Source organism: Lampris incognitus, chromosome 12, assembly GCF_029633865.1.
Source record: "Lampris incognitus isolate fLamInc1 chromosome 12, fLamInc1.hap2, whole genome shotgun sequence".
Lineage (NCBI taxonomy): Eukaryota > Metazoa > Chordata > Actinopteri > Lampriformes > Lampridae > Lampris > Lampris incognitus.
In genome coordinates, this window is record NC_079222.1 from 21,979,508 (window position 1) to 21,999,819 (window position 20,312).

Consider the following 20,312-nt stretch of genomic DNA (forward strand, 5'->3'; position numbering starts at 1 on the left):
GGTGGTAATGTGACTGAAATTGTGATTGGTTTTCCGTGAGAGGTGGCCATTGCCTGGGCCAATAGTCGCTACTGTGATTAAAGCGGCTGTTGGCAACTTTTCAACCTCCCCCCCCTTAGCACTTCCAATTTTTTTTATTGTTGTTATTTTTGTAGTTGTTGTTATTTTTGTAGTTGTTGTTATTACAACTGGATTGATTTCCATTTATTAGCAGCCTGGCTACTGTCCAAAGCAAGAAACAACCATAAGAATCCCAATTTGAACTGGAAACCCCGATCTCAGTTCTATGATAAAGGTATAGTAAAACATCTGGTAGTATTCAGAAGTAGTCAGGCTGTGTTACTTACTGATCCAGTAGAAATAATGCAAAGTGATTGTCGGTTTGGAACCCTCTCAAGTCCCAGGTGTTGTATTCAACTCTGTTTCCCCGTCGAGAACTGTTTCCCCCTAAAGAGAGTTTGATACAACACAGGGATGCTTGATTAACCTTACCTAACCTCAAACTCAACCTAATCTCAGCCTAACCCTAATCTTAACCTTAACCTAACTTCAGCCTGTACCTAAGCTTAACCTAATGCTTACCTTAACCTTAATCATAACCGATAGCTAACCTGTTTCCATGCAAATGCTTTCATCTGGCTAGGGGAGAACAGATCTTGATAGAGAAGCAGAGTTCTATACAACACCAGAGCTCTCTCCAAATCGCTTGAATGCCCATCAGATCTGTGAATGTTCTCATTCATCCAGTGCAACTCGACTTGGTATATATCCGTGAATACGGATATATACCAAATCCAGTTGCACTTGATTCAGCTACTTTGGATGCCCATCAGAGGTTCACTCTCATTTTAACCTCTGTTTCTATCACTTTCCCTCTTCGCCTTCTTTGCCTCCTCAGTCAGCAGGGTACTTTTTCTCTTGCTGGGTAGAGTTTCCAATGTCACTTCGTTTGTTCCAACATCTGCCATTTCCGCTACGGTGGAAGGCTACTGATAGCTACTGGGGAAAACAAAATCACTATCCTCTTCCTATGTTGGCTGCACAATGGTTGACACACTTCCTTTGTGCTGTAAATTGAGCCTTAATTTTCTCGCGAGATTGTACCAGGTCGCAGAGAGAATTTCATAGAGAAAGCGAGGTTTAGAGCAAACCAATCTAAATGCCAATGGTGTCATTATTCTGTAGTTATTACACTGTGCAATCAACATTTAATTAATAATGATAAGTTAAAGCAAAAAAGTTGCATACTGCTGCTTTAAGCACAGTATGAGCTGGCATGGGCATGGGCATCAGGGATAAGGCCTGGGTGGAGCTAGCTGGGCTAGTTGTTAACTTTACATGCTTCATGGGACCCTACTCAGAACTCTAGGGACAAAATTAGTTTTTGCTCAAATCAAATTGCATCCCACATCCCCATCCTACATTAACAGGAATGGCTGTCATTCTCATCACATCTATATTCACTGCAAATGCAGTGTTAGTTTAAGATGCATTTGCTGCAGACAATATGCTCAAGGCAACAATGACCTGCGGTCAGGGTAGGCAGTGCCTACCCTGTGATAATTTAAGCAAAATAGCCATACAAGAAATTCATAACAACATATCAAAATCTCACTCTCGTTACAAGTATGCTGTGTTATAATCTATTTTTAGTAATATTTTTTATGTCCTTGTCCTTTTTAAGTCCTTAAACTTCTAAGAGCAAAACGCCTTAAAGCACACAAGCTCGCCTACTTTTTCAATCGGAAGAGTGGGCTCCACTTTTTTCAGGATTGCCTTTAACATTGTGAATTTTGGAGTTTGCACATGTGTATTGCATAGATTAAAGCGAAATCAACGGACAAGGAAAGGCACTGCTTATGGCGGGAGTGCGAGCCAATCAGAGCCATCAAGGTCACGTCACGTCACGTCATGTCACGGAGAGATTCGTGAAGAAAGACAGGCGAATTGACTTCATCTTCAAGTGAAGGTAAGCCATTGATTTTGTGCTTTTATGCTCATGACAATGTGATATTAAATTAATCTGAAAACATATGTTTCACGTAGTGTGGCTGTGTTGGACAAGTTCACATATAAATGTGAATTTTAATTTGATTATATTGTCTAAATGTGGACTTTTTTATAGAACGCTGTCCTGCATCAGACAACCATCGCTGAAACGCCTTCCCTATCAGCTGCACACACTCATTATTTTGCATCCTTATTATTAATAGCTCTTTATACAATTATTTTGCAGATATTTGTAATTCAAGATTCGTTGTTAATTTTTACAACTCTATACAATGTTTGCATTGATATTTATTGTTCATTTTCACAAATCTATACAAATGTAGAGTTCACAAAGGTATGCAACTGTTTGTGTAGCTGAACTGAAATGTTTAGTAATGGATTTTGCAAATCTATACAACATTTGAATTGATATCTATTGTTCAGTTTTAGACCTCTAATTTGCATTGATATTTATCGTTCATTTTTACAAACCTATACACAAATGTAGAGTCCACAAAGGTATGCCACTGTTCTTACATTCATGCATTTTTGCAATGTGTAGCTGAACAGAAGTGTTTAGCTGCAGTGGATGCTTGCATGCATGCTTTGCAGCCAGTAATATTTATTATACTTTTGTCGCTTTGTGTTTTCTGAGATACTGGCTAAATGTGAAATTGAGTACTGTGAATGACATGAATACTTGGGTCATAGGTGGCTTCCCAAGTCACACTTTTTTTTTTAACTGTAGTTTTGTTGTGTTTTTTTTTTCAGGCTGGCTCAAGGCATCGTGCCACATTTTCGTTTCACTGACTGACAAGTCATCTCCCACTAACACATCAAAAACAGCCCTGAAAGTTGTCAACCATTTTGAAGTTTACAGATGTGTGCAAGGCATCTCAGCTTGTCTTCCATTTCTACAAATCAGTGCAATCACTCATAAACAATACTGTTCACTATCACTATATAATTTTTGTGATTATGTTGATTCACTTTTTAAAATGTTTACAAGTTGTTATATGATGTAGTTGAACTGGACTGTGGTCTAACTGCACATGAGAAACATTAATGATGTGATACATGCTATTACATGTTTGTCACCTCATATGCTGATGTCACTTTGTATCTTATAAGTTTGCTTCTAAATCGTTTTTGGTAAAAGCATGTTCAAGTGACTAACTGCTAATTTCACATGTATTGCCCCAAAATTAGTGTTTTTAATTGATCTATATGTGACCTCAATACATATGATCTCAACGTTCTGTCACCTCAGCACCCAGTGTATTTGCAGTTCTGCTATCAGTCATTTTATTATGCGTCATACTACTGGAAATTAATTAAATGGTACATAATTTAAATATATGTATTTGTATATTTTACATATATTGCATTACATAGTTTTACCACAAATGTTGTTTCTTTGTGTTGTGTTTGTGTTCTTCTTTTCAGGTAATGTTTCAACAATATTTACAAATAGTATCTCATAACTGCTGTTTGTAGTGACCTCAATGAAATCCACAATGGTTTGAGAGCTCTAAGGAAAGGCAATGGTGTTACTTAGTCATTTCACAACTATCAAAAACCATATAAAACAAGAAACAGGTACTTCATATATACTTTGATAATATTTTTGTTTAGGTTTTCACTTGGAATGTAGTTCAGCCAGGGGGGCAAAATATTCTGTGGGGGTGGGGGGGGCGTCCGGGTAGTGTGGCAGTCTATTCTGTTTTCTGCCAAAACTGGGCTCGTCGGTTCGAATCCTCGTGTTACATCCGGCTTGGTCGGACATCCCTACAGACACAATTGGCCGTGTCTGCAGGTGGGAAGCCAGATGTGGGTATGTGTTCTGGTCTCTGCACTAGCATCTTCTCTGGTCGGTCGGGGCGCCTGTATGGGGGGGAGAACTGGGGGAAATAGCGTGATCCTCCCACGCGCTACATCCCCCTGGCGAAATGCCTCACTGCCAGGCGAAAAGAAGCGGTTGGCAACTCCACATGTATCAGAGGAAGCATGTGGTAGTCTGCAGCCCTCCCCCGGATCGGCAAAGGGGGTGGAGCAGCGACCGGGATAGCTCGGAAGAGTGGGGTAATTGGCCAAGTACAATTGGGGTGAAAAAGGGGGAAAAATGTAGAATTCTGTGGAAGTTGGAAGAGCGATGAAGGATCAGATTGGTATAAAACATTAGAGAGCACAAAGCATGTAATTTGGATTTGTGAAAGCCCACTGCCCACCCAGCCAGTGACCTCAGCACACATCACTGCAAGGCGATCTGTCTCTGCAAGACCCAACAGTCAAAATACTGAGTGGATCTGACTTACTTGCCAGATTTTGCTGCCAGCACCACAGCTAGTTTCGTTGTAACAGACAAGTTCAGTAAGTCTGAGAAATTTTGTTCTAATTTTTTGTAAGATTTTTATCATTTTTATTGAACGAGGGCTTCTTGACTCACCTACAATTACTCAGCATTGCATTAGGGAGATTATTAAGGACGAGGGTGTTTTTAATAATTGATGGGAAGAAATGTTAGATGAGAGGGGGTAAGGAAGTGCCTGGCAGGTGGCACGGACGGATAGAAGTGAGGTCAAAAAGAGGTCATCTAGAGAAACGGAAGGTGTTGAGTTGACAGAATTGGATCCCGCAGTGTTGATTAAGTAGGGCAGCATAAAGACAGCAGTCGGAGCACTTGGAGTCCTGAAGGACAGTGAGAAACATCTCATGATGGCTCTTTTTGTTTACAGTTAGCTGAGTACAAACTGATGCCTTTTAATTGCCTGTGGACAGAAGTCCGTTGATATATTCGACTTGGACTCATCTATCCAATTCTTCTTTTTTTTTCAGTAGGAAACTTGACATAATAGGTGTTACGACTGCAGTTAAGATATTAGCACTACAATTTTATTTTTATTTTTGTTTTTTTTGGTATTGATTCTTTTAACCCAGTCTCACATACAGGTTTGCAGTTTCTGAAACATATTGACTGCCAACTTTCTGTTACGACTAGTCTCCCAGGGCCAGACGTGACTACATCACTTCATGAGAAGAATATAGGAATACTTCTGGCCTTGTGAAACTGGCCCCATGATTTCATTAGTCAACATATCAAATGAGGTTCCTTCACATGCATACAATGTATATGGACATATCGGTGAATGAAGACATTGTTTGGGACAGCCGTTCTGATCATCCACTTTAGTACTATTAGATTAGGCACAGTTAAGTAAGTTTTGCAATAAGGTTGCAGCTGGTGGGCTTCCGGGTGGCGTGGCGGTGTATTCCGTTGCCTACCAACAGGGGGATCGCCAGTTCGAATCTCCGTGTTACCTCCGGCTTGGACGGGCGTCCCTATAGACAGTTGGCTGTGTCTGCGGGTGGAAAGCGGGATGTGGGTATGTGTCCTGGTCGCTGCACTAGCGCCTCCTCTGGTCAGCCAGGGCGCCTGTTCAGGGGGGAGGGGGAACAGCGTGATCCTCCCACGCGCAACATCCCCCTGGCTACTGTCAGCTGAAAAGAAGCGGCTGGCGACTCCACGTGTATCGGAGGAGGCATGTGGTAGTCTGCAGCCCTTCCCGGATCGACAAAGGGGGTGGAGCAGTGACTGGGACGGTTCTGAAGAGTGGGGTAATTGACCGGTTAAAAAAGCGCGGGGGCGGGGGGGATCCTCTCTCTACTTTTGGGTGACATTTTTTTGTAGCGTCCATGTTGATGATGGTAACGATAGTGTGTGTGTATGTATATATATATGTGTGTGTGTGTGTGTGTGTGTGTGTGTGTGTGTGTGTGTGTGTGTGTGTATACATGTATGTATATGTATATATATATGCATATATGTATATATATGTGTGTATATATATATGTGTGTGTGTATGTATATATATATATATATATATATTACTATTTCGAGGTCTGTTGACATGGTGGCTCATCGTGTAGAAACACTGGCTATAGTCTAGTCCCAATAATGCATTCAAGTCAGGGCATGCCTGTCACAGAGGCAACGGTCTCACACACACACACACACACACACACACACACACACACACGGTCCATTTGTCCGGGTGTCCTGCACAGACAAGACCATTACAATACTTTGCCTCTATGAAAAGGGAAAGCAATATTCCTGTGTGCAAAGGACTTGATTCGTTTTTAACTGGTGTTTTTAATGGCCTTTATGTGAATGCCAAGTATTTCATTAGTGTCAGTAATAAGACGTTAGTGTGGCACTGAGTCACCAGGGTGTTTAAGCTGCATGTGGAGGCTATAGTTCCCTACATCTTTTTTAAAATTATTTTTATAATGGTGTATTTGCCTAAATATTTCATAACTCGAACCAGCTCATTTAGAAATGGTAATGACACAATTAGCATTTCAGCAAGTCAACCATTTAGTGCTTGATCGTAGATGCATTTCTGCCAGCTTGTTTGTTTTGCTTCTGATGAACCGTGTAAGCATTTTGTCACTGATTTAGTTTAGTTTGAAGAGAGAAGAGAAACCATACAGAATCTGCAGTTTTGTTTAAGGCTGACACTGACTTTCTTAGATAGACTTTGAATGCCTGGTAGGTATGTTAATACACCCGGCACTTCTGAAGTGTCTTGAAAACCTCCGGTCATCCATCTCTCTCTCTCGCTGTCACTCTTGTTCTTCCTTTCTTCCTCTCTGCCCTTGTTTCTATCTGGAGCTGAGACATTTAGACCATTTAGACCCGCTGCGGTTGTGGATGTCCATCATTACCCTCTGATCTAAATTATTGAACGTGCATCTGCCCATCGCGTTGTGACGGGCTGATGCACGTGTGCTGCAGGCAGCTCAAGTATTGAGATGTGGCGCTCAGCTAAAGACTGGCATGTCATGCCACATGTTTAATGACAGGCAGCAAAGTGCCTTTAGGGTGCCAGCTTTCATCATGGTAAGCGAAGATGACACGGGCTTGTTGCTGAGCTGACAAACTGTCATGGAGCTGTCAGGCCCACAGTCACTGACTCTGCCCTGCCATGATCACCTTTAAACCGATGAATGCAAACCTTTCTGCAGTGGATGTGTGTCTGTAGTGTGTGAGGCAAGAAGTGTCAGAAGGTCGTCAAACTCGTTTTTTTCTGATGCTAATTCTGAAACTTTTTCCCCCCCATCTCTCAATACAGTTCCTTTCTACAGAATGTAATACAACTTCAGTGATGCCAATCGAAAAGGCTGGCATATATGTCACATCATCGCTTAACACCTCACATCACATCACATCACATCACATTGGCCACACATTAACACGTCACATTAACGGCCACATGGCCTAATGGGTAAGGCATCTGACTTCGGATCAGATGATTAAGGGTTCGAGTCCCTTCGTGGTCAGTCCTCTCCCAAGGTTACTCCTCAGTAATGCCCAACTTTGCCACAGTGGCGCAGTGGTTAGCGCTGTCGCCTCACAGTAAGAAGGTCCTGGGTTCGAACCTTGGGGGTCATCCCAGGTCATCCTCTGTTGAGAGTTTGCATGTTCTCTCCATGTCTGCGGTGGGTTTTCTCCGGGTGCTCCGGTTTCCCCCAGCATAAAAATAAGACAGGAAAAAAAACAAACAAAACATGCATGTTAGGGTTAATACTCCTGTCTGTGCTCCTGACTGAGGCATGGCAAGACGAACTGGAGTTGGTCCCCGGGTGCTGCATGGCGGTTGCTCACTGCTCCGAGCAACACAGCTAGGATGGGTTAAATGCAGAGCGGATCAATAAAGTATCTCAAAGAAAAAAAAATCAAAATAGTTAATATTCATCACTTGCCACTGCTATCTGCCTCGTCTCAAGGTCCGATTCACAAGATGTTGCGCTAATGATATTACAGCCCATAATGTTTTGCAGCTGAGTGCAATTTGCTCTTGTTTTGCGCCTTAGTCCAATTATCCCTTTTGCAAAGTATAAATGGTGACTTTGAGCCAAGAACACAGTGGGCAGGCAGGTTCGATATCATCTTTGATGTCATCAAGTATAGCAAGAATTATTAGACCTGGCAACCTGTGTGTGCGAATGATTTCGGTCTCAGTTGAATTAAATATATATATATATATATATATATATATATATATATATATATATATATTCCCTTGAAGAATCCGCTCACGAGCACACCTGGCATGACGATGCCTTCGCCTGGCTACAGTCACTGATGCCACGATCACTGGAAAGTCTGGGGATCCAGCTTTCTGAAGACGCTAATAATTTTCACATTAGTGCTGTGGTGTTTGGGAATTGGACTTTTTTCTTATTTGCAATGAGGCTCATTTGCATAGAAAGGGGCCAATTTCCGACAAATATATTCATATTATGGTATTGTATTTTGTTGCCCGGTGCGGGATTCGATACGGCGTGTTCTGTACCACAAGGCGACATCACTAACCGCTCGGCTAAAGGGTCGGACTCGTTAACCAGGGGCTAACGTGTCTTATTAATAGTTTACATTACCAAATCTAGATACGTGCAAAGAGCACGGGAGCACTGAGACGCCATTTGCTTGGCAGCACAGTTATCAGAATCGGAATACTTTATTCGCCTCCGAGGGGAAATTGGGTGGGTGCTTTGGGAAGTGCAGGATTTCTTTTTGTCTCTTTTTTGTGCAGGTTTGGCGGCAGCAAAAACTGCGCAATCCTTTCGTGAGTGTTACGTCAGACTGATTGTTATCTAGCGTGCTTTAGCTGCGTGCTTTCTCCCTCGTGCCTCGGCTCTTGGCCGACCAATCGCGTAACGTCCGCGCTATTGTTGGTCACCTGATCTAGCGGCCCAATCGAGTCAGACATGATCACTCAGTCTCGCTAACGTAGTCGCTCAGCCAGTCAGGGGCGGTCTTGCTGGCCAACTGGCCGATCCAGCGGAAAAGGAGACGATGGGAGCGAAGGAGACAGAGAGGAACAAAACATAATTTTAGAGAGAGAGACCGACTAAACAAAGCAAACAGTCTTGGAGTAGGTGAGTAGCGCTTGTAATAAGAGTCCCGCTCAAACTGACTGTAGATAGACATCACCATTGGCGTCCTCAGGTCATTTGGTCAATAGGACATAGTGGTTCTCCTTGCACACTATGTCCTGTCGTCAGTTCCGCCTTGGTGTTTGTATGTTTTGTCTTTGTGTGATATACTTTTTATACTGGCTGCAAACGAATTTCCATGAAAGGGACAATAAAGATACTTTGACTTTGATTTTGCCGGGGGCTTAAGACCCGAACGTTTTGAGTGTAGCCCCAAATATAATTTTAAAATGAAGCCTATGTGAAGCTCGACACAAAAAAATGTAACGTGTGTGAATGTCCGATAGTCTTCGTAACATAAACGCAAGTCTACGCCATGTGCGCCACGCGCATGAGTGGGAGGGTCTGATGGTTAGCGCTGAATGACGTCACCCAAGTTAAAGGGGGAAGAGACGATTAGAGGAGAAATGGCGGAGCGCGCAGGAAAAAACAACAACAACTTAATATTTTTGGATTTCTTTCTAAAAGAGAAGGAAGGATAAGAATTTAGCCTATGTTTTAACTTTTCAATAATGGTTGAAATTGCCTGTTGATTCATGATATGAATTGGATTCTGATGAAGAGAAATTCTCTTCATCATGACTGTAGATGCCGTTTAGCCAGGGGGCCATACTCTGATCCCACAGCATACTTTTATTGTCCTTTAGCAGGGAGTTTTCTCGTAAATAAATTACATTTCCATAAAACGAACTAAAATGGGAACGACTCATCCATACTAATCACTATCATCTACTTATGTTTTATCACAATTCATAATTTATCTGGAGAGGAAACAACAGTTTTTGAGGTACACATTTCAATGTTCAGTGATTAAGACGTGTACTTTGAATGCAAATACAGTGTCGGAGAGCATAAAAAAGCATCAGAATAGGGCTTGTTTATTAAAAATAAAAAAATCCCCCCACAGAAGTCCAGGCTAAGCCCCGCGCAGGAAATTTTGAACCTGCAGGACAGACAAAGCCACGAATATCTGGGCTTTATTCAGGGTGTGATTCTATGTCAAATCCTGCCTCTGTCACGGAAGCTTAATCACATATATGTGTCCCTTTTTGAGCCTGGTCTCACACATCCATTAACAAACATTCTGTAAGGAATCCATCCATTCCATTCCATCCATTATCCAAGCCGCTTATCCTAATCAGGGTCGCGGGATGCAGGAGCGTATCCCAGCAGTCTATTTTGTAAGTTCTGTGTGGAATATGGTATTTAAATCTACATCACAAATTTAGCTTTTATCTTAAAGCAGTGGCCTGTACCGTACAGAATAACGGACGCTCCGAGTCCATTGGTATCCAGCACCTTCATTTTCGACAGCTAAATTTACACTGACTGCATAGTTAGGAACATTTATAGGATGTATATTTAGCCATCTAATTCATACAGTGCTCAAAGCCACCTACTTGGGTCACTATTCTGCATACCTGCATGTTTTCCTGTCAGTGTTTTTCTTACCAGTGTGGTGCTCAATATGTGTAAATACCGTACAGCAGTAATCCCCTATATACGGTTTGTGAAACTGTTTCACATATGCACTCTGGACAGAAAATACATATTATTCAATACATGTATTTTTTACATTCTCTGCTAAATCTTTTATATTATTAGATATATATGAGCGTCACAACAAGTCAAAATACATGTAAGTCAAAACATATAGATTTTGATTCTGATTCTCTTGTCTCTGGTTTCGTTTTCTGAGTATGTAGTAAATATTCATAATGCTGATAGAGTCTAAGAAAAAATATGTGAGTTTTTAAAATGGCTTTTATTTCCCTTTAAGGGACGAGGAATTAAACGTTTCACTATTTTTTTGTTGCTCATACAAAGTTAACCCAGCCGTAATTTCCCTGTTGCTCTCTGGGGCTCGTGAAATGGTCACAACGGCATGCCTCAGGGCTGTCCTTGGATTTGGCTGGTTAGGCACTCTCCAGTACCGATGTCCTTGCTGGGAGCATGCATGCTGCAATCACACACGCGCGCGCACACACACACACACACACACACACACACACACACACACACACACACACACACAAAGACTTGCAAGTGCACATATTAATAGTGTTTCTGCTGATGAATTACACAAAGGCCTTGCAGCTGTACCCTTCTATTAGTAGTAATGTTGGGCTTAGTGCCCAATGACAACACTCAGAGCACAGCAGACAAGGAAACAAGCACACACATACACACACACACACACACACACACACACACACACACACACACTCACACACAGACACACACACAGAAACTCATTGTGTTTAAATAGCATCCTAAAGTAAGTTGCATAAATTAGCACACATCTAGGTGACAGACCCAGAAACCAAGGCCACTGCTGTCCAGCCATCTTTTGAATGGTTCTATTATTGCAAGATTTAGCTGAGCTGTATCACAAGAAAATGGGATGGATCCAGCTGGGAACAAAGTAAATGTCAGTGTTCGGAGTAATCTGAGTTATTTTAAGGTGTTTTAAACACACACGAGGAGTGTCGAGAAGCTCAAAGATAAATGTGACAGGGTTTTGGCATTTATAGAAGCTCTGTTAAAATGAAAAGAAATGGAAAAAAAACTAGATCGATGACAAAAACGACCGTAATATTTGCTCAACAAACTGAGCCCCGTCTACTTGGAGGGTCAGAGGTTGACCTGTATGTCTCCTTTGTTGACTGTCCAAAGATTAAACATAAGGAGTTGAACTGACAGCCATAACAGCCAGGGGTAAGGGGGAAAAAATTCACAGCCTACAAATTTTTATCACATCCTGTGCTCAGCAAAAGTGTAGAACCTCTGACAAGACAGTTATTAGAAGGAAAAGCTGCTGAAGGTGTACTATTTCAAGTTCTTTTAACACCCCCCCCCCACACACACACACACACAGTCCAACATAAAAAGGAGTGGGCACTTCATATGTCAACATTTCCCCCCCTTTTTCTCCCCAATTGTACTTGGCCAATTACCCCACTCTTCCAAGCTGTCCTGGTTGCTGCTCCACCCCCTCTGCCGATCCGGGGAGGGCTGCAGACTACCACATGCCTCTTCCGATACATGTGGAGTCCCCAGCCAGTTCTTTTCACTTGACAGTGAGGAGTTTCACCAGGGGGACGTAGCGCGTTGGAGGATCACGCTATTCCCCCCAGTTCCCCCTCCCCCCTGAACAGGTGCCCCGACTGGCCAGAGGAAGCGCTAGTGCAGCGACCAGGACACATACCCACAACCGGCTTCCCACCCACAGACACGGCCGATTGTGTCTGTAGGGATGCCCTACCAAGCCGGAGGTAACACAGGGATTCGAACTGGTGATCCTCATGTTGGTAGGCAGCGGAATAGACCAGTATGCTACCTGCATGCCATGTCAACAATATTTTTAAAAATGCATTATAGTTATGCTACGAAGGCCATACACCAAAACTGGACAAAAACAAAACATAGTGTGTGTGTGTGTACATTGTTGGATGGAGGGGTCTCCTGTGGGTGCCCCCTCCTGTGCCCTGTACTGGATGGGGAGTGGCACTGATGAACAGAGCTCACATAACACTCCCTCAGTGCCCATGCTTCAGTGACTTCACTGACTCGGAGTCAGCAGGTTAATAACCACTGCCACTGGAAGCCATCCGTCATTTAGTACCTGCCAGTGATTGGGGAACAGCAGTTGTCTGTGCCCTTGTCACCCAGCCCCATGACAAATATTGTATCAAGCCTCACAAGCAGAAGCTGTCCTGAGCTTTTCACTGCTCAGCTACCCAGCAGCCAACTCCAGTCAGCCCAATTATGCTCGCCTGCTGTGGTCTTTATCTGAAAAAAAACATGGTGATCATCCTGTTGTTTTTTCCCCCCATCTTTTCAATTTGTCCTTTTTTACATCTATGCTTGCATATTTCTTTTATTTTCTGTTTCTTTTTTTTTTAATGTATTCAGCTCATCTTCGATGTCATCACCCTCGATGTTAATGCCATCCGTGTTCTGGAGCTAATGTATTCAGTGGGTTTGCAAGAGAGCCGATGATTTGTGGAGATAACAGGACAACAATGCACAGTGAGACAGCATTTTCTCAGATGATATTGAATATAGGGTGATAAATAACAACTGGGCGAAATACCCATTGTTAATTTAAAAGTGATAAAGAACGTACTGGCTTCAAGCCTCTGGTGCCATAGGTAAGAAAAATGCAAGCAAATGAAAATGCAAAAGAGCAGGCCATCTCCATCTGATTCACTTTGTTTATGATGCTTGTGATGTTATATTGATCAAGACAGTTGAGTTATTGTGACACATGCCGGCTATATCAATCCTGGATTTAAGACAAAATGTCTGACCAATTTGAGCAAATAAGTCCTCGTAGTAAAAATGTCGGCAAAGCAACTAAACGGCGCAATTCCAAAGACAATCTTTACTTTATCGACTGCATAGCAAAGCTCGTGGTCACAGGGTAAGACTCTTTCTAGTCATCCAAGACTTCCTGGGTTGATGTAGGGGGCTTTTCTGAGAGCAGCTCAGTCTTGACCTGTACGGCTGCAGAGCACTGCACTGGAATACTAATGCAGAACTTAATATCCAACTCTGAACGCTGGATTATTCTTCACAGGTCTAAGGTTTTTACTGGCACAAAATAACAGGCATGGTGCACACAGATGTGGACATGAATGTGTCCATATTGGCGCGCGCGCACACACACACACACAGGTGCACACAACGCTCAAACGTAACTCTCTTCCCTTGTTTACCTTTTGGTCTTTGCAGAGATGTCAGGCACGGGGGCAGACATCTCCCAGGTACACTGGAAGCAGCAGTGGTTGGAAAACGGGACACTTTATTTCCACGTGTCCGTGACCGGTTCTGAGCTTCTGGCCCAAACCACACAGCCTACAGCCCGCGAGCCTGCTCACGTCCTCCATGAACACATGCATCTGCTGCACATCTCTGTAATGGTAAGTGACTCATGCCTCTGTAGGCAGGAACAAAGGTGCCCAAACACATACACAATTACACATAAACACACACACACACACGTACATGCACACACATACACATCATACAAAGCGTTGTCTATTATTCTTTTTGCTGGACTTGTACACGCAGTTCTCTTGGCCTCTTTCATTGCATTGCATCCTGTAAAAACTGCTTTTCTCTAGACGACAAAACAAACTCCCACACAAGCCGTATCTGTAGCCCTCTTTACTAGCCATCTGCTTCTCTGCATGGTTCACACACAGGCACACACACGGAAACACAAGCACAGAAACCCCTCTTGTGCAGCTGATTACCCACCTCCTACACACCTCTGACCACGAGTGTCTCACGTCCTCCAGACTTAACCCTGTAGAGACCACTGTCTTCACCTCCCAACGTTATCATCTCTTGGCTGACCATTCCTCTCCATGTCTCCATTTTTTTTCTGGTACATTTTGCCAAACTGCTTTTGACGGCATAATTTCAGTCAGTTCTCAGATTTAAATTGTTCTCATATCTCTCATTTGAGGGCGTCGGGGTAGCGTGGGGGTCTATTCCATTGCCTACCAACACGGGGATCGCCTGTTCAAATCCTCCGGCTTGGTTGGGCGACCCCACAGACACAATTGGCCGTGTCTGCGGGTGGGAAGCCGGATGTGGGTCCCGGTCGCTGCTCTAGCGCCTCCTATTGTCAGTCGGGGTGCCTGTTCGGGGGGGGGGCTGGGGGGAATAGCGTGATCCTCCCACACGCTACGTCCCCCTGGTGAAACTCCTTATTATCAGGTGAAAAGAAGCGGCTGGTGACTCCACATGTATCGGAGGAGACATGTGGTACAGTGGCGCCCCCAGAAATTTTTCATAGGGGTGGCCAAATGGGGCCACTGAAAATCTTGGGGTGGCACACCAAAACCGAAAGCCATGACTGAATTTCGGGAATTGTTTATGCTGTTGTAGTATACTGTATAGGCTAGTTGAAAACTGTCAATATGAGAGTTAAGAAAAATATACATTATTGATTTAAATGAACAGCACCTAATGTAAAATATCAGTTAGAAGCATATTATGCATAATTAGAAGCATATCTGCATATGCGACTCGTGGCTGGGGGGGCCAGCGGGGGGGCCAGGGATAGTATCAGGGTGGCCGTGGCCACCCTTTGCGGGCGCCACTGATGTGGTAGTCTGCAGCCCTCCTCGGATCACCAGAGGGGGTGGAGCAGGGACCGGGGTGGCTCGGAAGAGTGGGGTCATTGGCCGGATACAACTGGGGAGAAAAGGGGAAAAGAAAAAAAAATTCAATTTGATATCCTCTATGATCCCACCATAAAAAAATCCTTTCTTTATTCAAAATAAGCCTCTCCATTTCCCGTTCCTGCTCTCCTCAGCAGTTCACCTGTCACTTTTCCCTTAAAATTTTGTTTTTCATATCGCTTGCTTCTCGCCCACACTACTGTTTACCATTTTTTAATCTTTGCCTTTCTTTGCACATCTGACCAGCTTCTTTTCCTCTCATTGTATCTTCCCTCTTCTTTCCTTTTCTCTTCGCTTTCTCTCCCATTAATCTGTCTACCTCCATGTACTTTCTCCTCCTCTCCCTTTTGCTGCTTGAAGGCCTGCTTGCTCCTCCATCCTCTCCCCTACATCTTTTTGTTCATGGTCATTTTTTTTCCATGCCTTCCCTCGCTCTCTTGTTTGCCTATCTTTTCTGAACTGGCCTTTGCCTCCCCCCCATCTTTTTTCTTTCATCCCTGGCTGCTCAGTCCTCAGGTGAACCTTTGTCTCATGCATCCTGCATCTGTCTGCACAGCACCGGCCTGCTTCACCCCACTACTTCAAATATCTTCTCGCATTTCGGCTCATGCGGAAACGTGCATGCCCTTGCTATCTGTAAATGCTTGTGTACATCGGGATGTGTATGTGTGTGTGTGTGTGTGTGTGTGTGTGTGTGTGTGTGTATGTGTATGGACTATACTGTATGTGTTAAAAAAACCTTCTGCTGTAGAACATTTCAGGTAATAAGCTAAGAATAGAGGGGACCATATGTAAGCAGCCAAAACAAGAAGCAAGATGTGCTGATTTGGCCTCTGGGCCCCAAGGTGTCTCTCGGCTCTCTGAGGGAGCATCATTAAGTCTGATGCTGTCAGCTCGGTGGCAGGCTATAGTATGAGGGCTCTATTCTTTTGGCATTGAGCTGTCGCTTTCTCACTCATTCCTGCACCCCTCTTCCTCTCGGTCTCCAACCCAGTCTCTCCATCCCATTGTAGCAGTAGAACATGGTCTCTGTGTGGCAGATGGAATATGTCAGTTTAACACACTGGTTGGAGTGACCGCTGGTTCCCGTAGAAATAAGACCACTTTGTGGAATAACCAGTGCGTTTATATACAGCGTAACGTTCAAGGACTCAGCACTATTTTTGTAACAGAACAAAAACGAGTTTCAACATATCGGACAAATTGGACGTGTCCTGTACTGTGATGTGATGACTGATTTATTGTAACTTTCCTTTCAGAATTATTTCATCTTTTTAATTTGGCTTGGGGTCATCACAACTAAAAATGTCTTTTAATCCACACTGAACTATTGGAAGATTTACCCAAAAAAAAGGAGAAAAAAACAAAACATTTGTTCCACCTCCAGGCTCTCATAATTGTATTCACAGTCCAAAGTAATTCATATTGCTCACAAATATGTAAGCAGGATATTAGCTTTGACAGTGCATGTATAGTGTGATGCCTACAAAGGCACATTTACCCTCGCAGGGGACACATTTCTTTTGGCAGACCCGTCTCACACACACTCTCTAGGCCAGCCACTGTCCTTTCCATTTTACTAATCTGGCAATTAAGTGCTGCTGTGTTTTAGCACTCACCTCAGAGTTTTAAAAGCTTAATGGAAGGCCTTTGCACCAAAGTTGTTAAACAAATATGCTTTTTGGGACTCATAGCCTCAGCACTACCTTTCAGTGATTAATTGTAAAGCAAATCATTTTTATCGTGCATGTAGCACCGTACATGCAGAGTATCGCCGTTTCTTTTAAAATGCAGTAGTTTGACTGAGCAGCTAGTCACCCTGATGAGTACAATGTCAGGGTTGCCATTTTATAGTTTGTTATTGTGTACATTGTGAGGGTTTGCAACCCTCCAGTAGATCATTTTCTATGTTTGACAATATTGTGATTATTATTATTATTATTATTATTACTATTATTTACTTTATTGTTATTTGTTTGGAATTTTTTTTTCTCCCCAATTGTATCCGGCCAATAACCCCACTCTTCCGAGCCATCCCGATTTCTCTTCCACCCCCTCTTGGGAAAGGCTGCAGACTACCACATGCTTCTTGCGATACATGGGGAGTCGCCAGCCGCTTCTTTTCACCTGACAGTGAGGGGTTTCACCAGGAGGACCTAGTGCATGGGAGGATCACGCTATTCTCCCCAGTCCCCCCCCCCCCCCCGAGCAGGCACCTCAGCTGATCCGAGGAGGCACTAGTGCAGCGAGACCAGGACACATACCCACATTTGGCTTCCCATCTGCAGACACGGCCAATTGTGTCTGTAGGGACGCCCGACCAAGCCGGCGGTAACACAGGGATTCGAATTGGCGATCCCCGTGTTGGTAGGCAGCAGAATAGATTGCCACTCCACCCGGATGCCCATTATCATTATTATTTTATTATTATTATTATTATTATTATTATTATTATTAGTAGTAGTAGTAGTAGTAGAAGTACTAGTAGTAATTTGGAAGACATACTGCACATTGTTATTAAACTGCCAGCTGTGGTGCAAGTAAAGGGGGAAAAAAACCAAAATTATGATATACAAACAGAACCTGTCTCCATCTGTGTTTTTATGCATGCTCAATAATCCAGGTAAGGAAATCATGGAAAGTTGAACCAGTTCATCTGGACACATTCTTTATGGAGAGATAAATATCAGTATCAATATCAATCTCTCAATAAACGTGTCTAGATGAACTGATTCAACTTTGTGTCACCCTTTTCCCTACTTAAAGCTAAAAACTAACTTTTTTCGTAATATGCCGTTATGACATTCATCTGTAGGGAAAACGTTGAACACTGACAAATGTGTTGTGTTGGTCGAAGATTTCTATACTCTGCAATGAGAGACGTTTAGATTGAGCGGTGCAGTTGCACCCTGCCTGGTTGACCATTTGACAAATGTCAATAAAGTCTGTTCAAACAGATTGTGCGCATGAGAGGTGATGCAATTTTCATATCATTTTTGTAGCTTCACAGATTGAAAACAGCTAATATCACACCACAAGTAAACTTATAATTTTCCATGTCTATAAAATGGCTGGACCAGCAAATCACCAGGCTTCCACAAAACCATTTATAACTACTGTGGAAAAGAAGAGGCGTCGAGCTGAGGCAAGCAAAGAATCACAAAAGGAGGGAGACAGAAATCATGCGAGAACGAGGGTGAACAAACGGGAGTTATCTGTAACTGTAGATAACAGGAAAATAAACTGTGGACAACCTGATTGAAATATACAGCAAAGGCAGAATAGAAAATAGTTTCTTTATTATGAAGGTTATTCCATGTTGTTTTACCATCTAATTTAATTGAACCATCATTTAATTGAACAATTGTCAAGTTACCTGGTTGGTCGATGACCTGTCATACTTTCGTGTTAGTGTTCTTCCATCTTCGTGGTTTGAACTTATGTTTCAGTTACCACCCTTCAACAGCAGAGGTAGACAACATGTGAAAATACAGATATCACGGGCGCCCAGATAGCATAGCAGTCTATTGCGTTGCCTACCAACACGGGGATCGCCGGTTCGAATCCTCGTGTTACCACCGGCTTGGTTGGGCGTCCCTACAGACACAATTGGCTGTGTCTGTGGGTGTGAAGCCGAATGTGAGCATGTGTCCTGGTTGCTGCACTAGCACCTCCTCTGGTCGATCCGGGCGCCTGTTCAGGGTGGAGGAGGAACTGGAGGAAATAGCGTGATCCTCCCTCGCGCTACGTCCCTCTGGTGAAACTCCTCACTGTCGGGTGAAAAGAAGTGGCTGGCGACTCCACATGTATCGGAGGAGGCATGTGGTAGTCTGCAGCCCTCCCCAGATTGGCAGAGGGGGTGGAGCAGCGACTGGGACAGCTCATAAGAGTGGGATAACTGGCTGGATACAACTGGGGAGAAAAAGGGGGAAAAATACCCCCCCCCAAAAAAATAAAAAATAAAATACAGGCAATAGCTTTAACAGTGCTGAATATGTGCTGTCGATCTGAAAAAAAACAAAAACAAAACATAATTTTGTACACCATATTACAACCGTGCTACGACAAATTCTACTGCAATTTATTGACATCAATATCTGGTCCTTGACATCTGAATTTATTTTCAATGATGGAGTGGCTAATTTGGCTCCATTATTTAGCAAGAATCAATGCAAAATGTCCAACTTCTCAAAGTTAAGTTGTGGTAGCCAGACTTCATATCCACTTGGCTTTGGACTAAATGAGCAACTGTGTGCATGATGCAAATACACACGAGGTCTCATTTGAAAAACTGAGCTCATGTTGTTGCGTAGAGCGGGCAATCAATCTATGTATATTGGCAAGTATATACCTGCACAGTCATGTATCATTCACCGCACTTGCTTTTCATCGTCATCCTTGTACTGCATCTAGCCAAGACTGGCCATTCTATGTAAATGAACAAACCGGTTGTCTTTTCAAGCCCCTGAAAACGACTCATGAGAGTGGTTTGACTGACATGGGAGCTACCCTAGCAGTCAAAGAAGGGAGTGATTATTTTTCCAGAGACATTGGGCTCTATTTTCATGCTGGCGCACGGCCGTCGAAGATGCAAACAGGCTGATTGGCAGTTTCCTTAAGTGTAAGGTGAATTCTTCCCACCTGCGTCCATTAGATAATTTCATGGCTTTAGAGAAATATGCCTGTGCCGATATCGTAGGGTTGTGCAGCTGGGGGTTTGTTAATGCAGATCTGCTGGTTCAGTGCAATTTTAGTGTCCAATTTTGCCTGGAATTCTTCTTACGCCTCCGTCGGCTCAGACCACTTCTAACTGCAGAGAGAGATGCACTGAACTATTTTTGTACAATATAGTCATCTTAATCTAGTTATCTAAAGGGATTTTAATTAATGTCAACATATTCATTTCATCCCACTGAAATAAATCATTAAATAAATAGCAACCAGAATGCAACGTCCTAAGAAAGTTAATCAGGGGGAGGAAAAAAAAACTAGCATATTAGTCGACTCTCTTGAAATGGATGTGAATCAAAGAGGGTTTTTGCTCTTGATGCATGAAAAACTCCACCTACCTTAACAAAATGAATATCTGTCTGGTCCAGATAGATTTATCCACTAGTAAAAACT

At 43.1% G+C, this 20,312-nt stretch overlaps 1 protein-coding gene and 1 non-coding gene across 2 annotated transcripts in view; both read left to right on the plus strand.

Moving 5' to 3' along the window:
• Positions 1–20,312, plus strand: part of LOC130121572 (astrotactin-2) — a 570,216-nt gene that overhangs the window by 70,654 nt on the left and 479,250 nt on the right. The window contains exon 2 of the mRNA XM_056290419.1: positions 13,729–13,916. Coding sequence (XP_056146394.1) covers positions 13,729–13,916 — 188 coding nt within the window. The remainder of the gene's footprint in view (positions 1–13,728; positions 13,917–20,312) is intronic.
• On the plus strand, positions 7,260–7,332 carry trnar-ucg (transfer RNA arginine (anticodon UCG)). Its single transcript has one exon. It is a non-coding gene; the product is annotated as a tRNA-Arg (tRNA).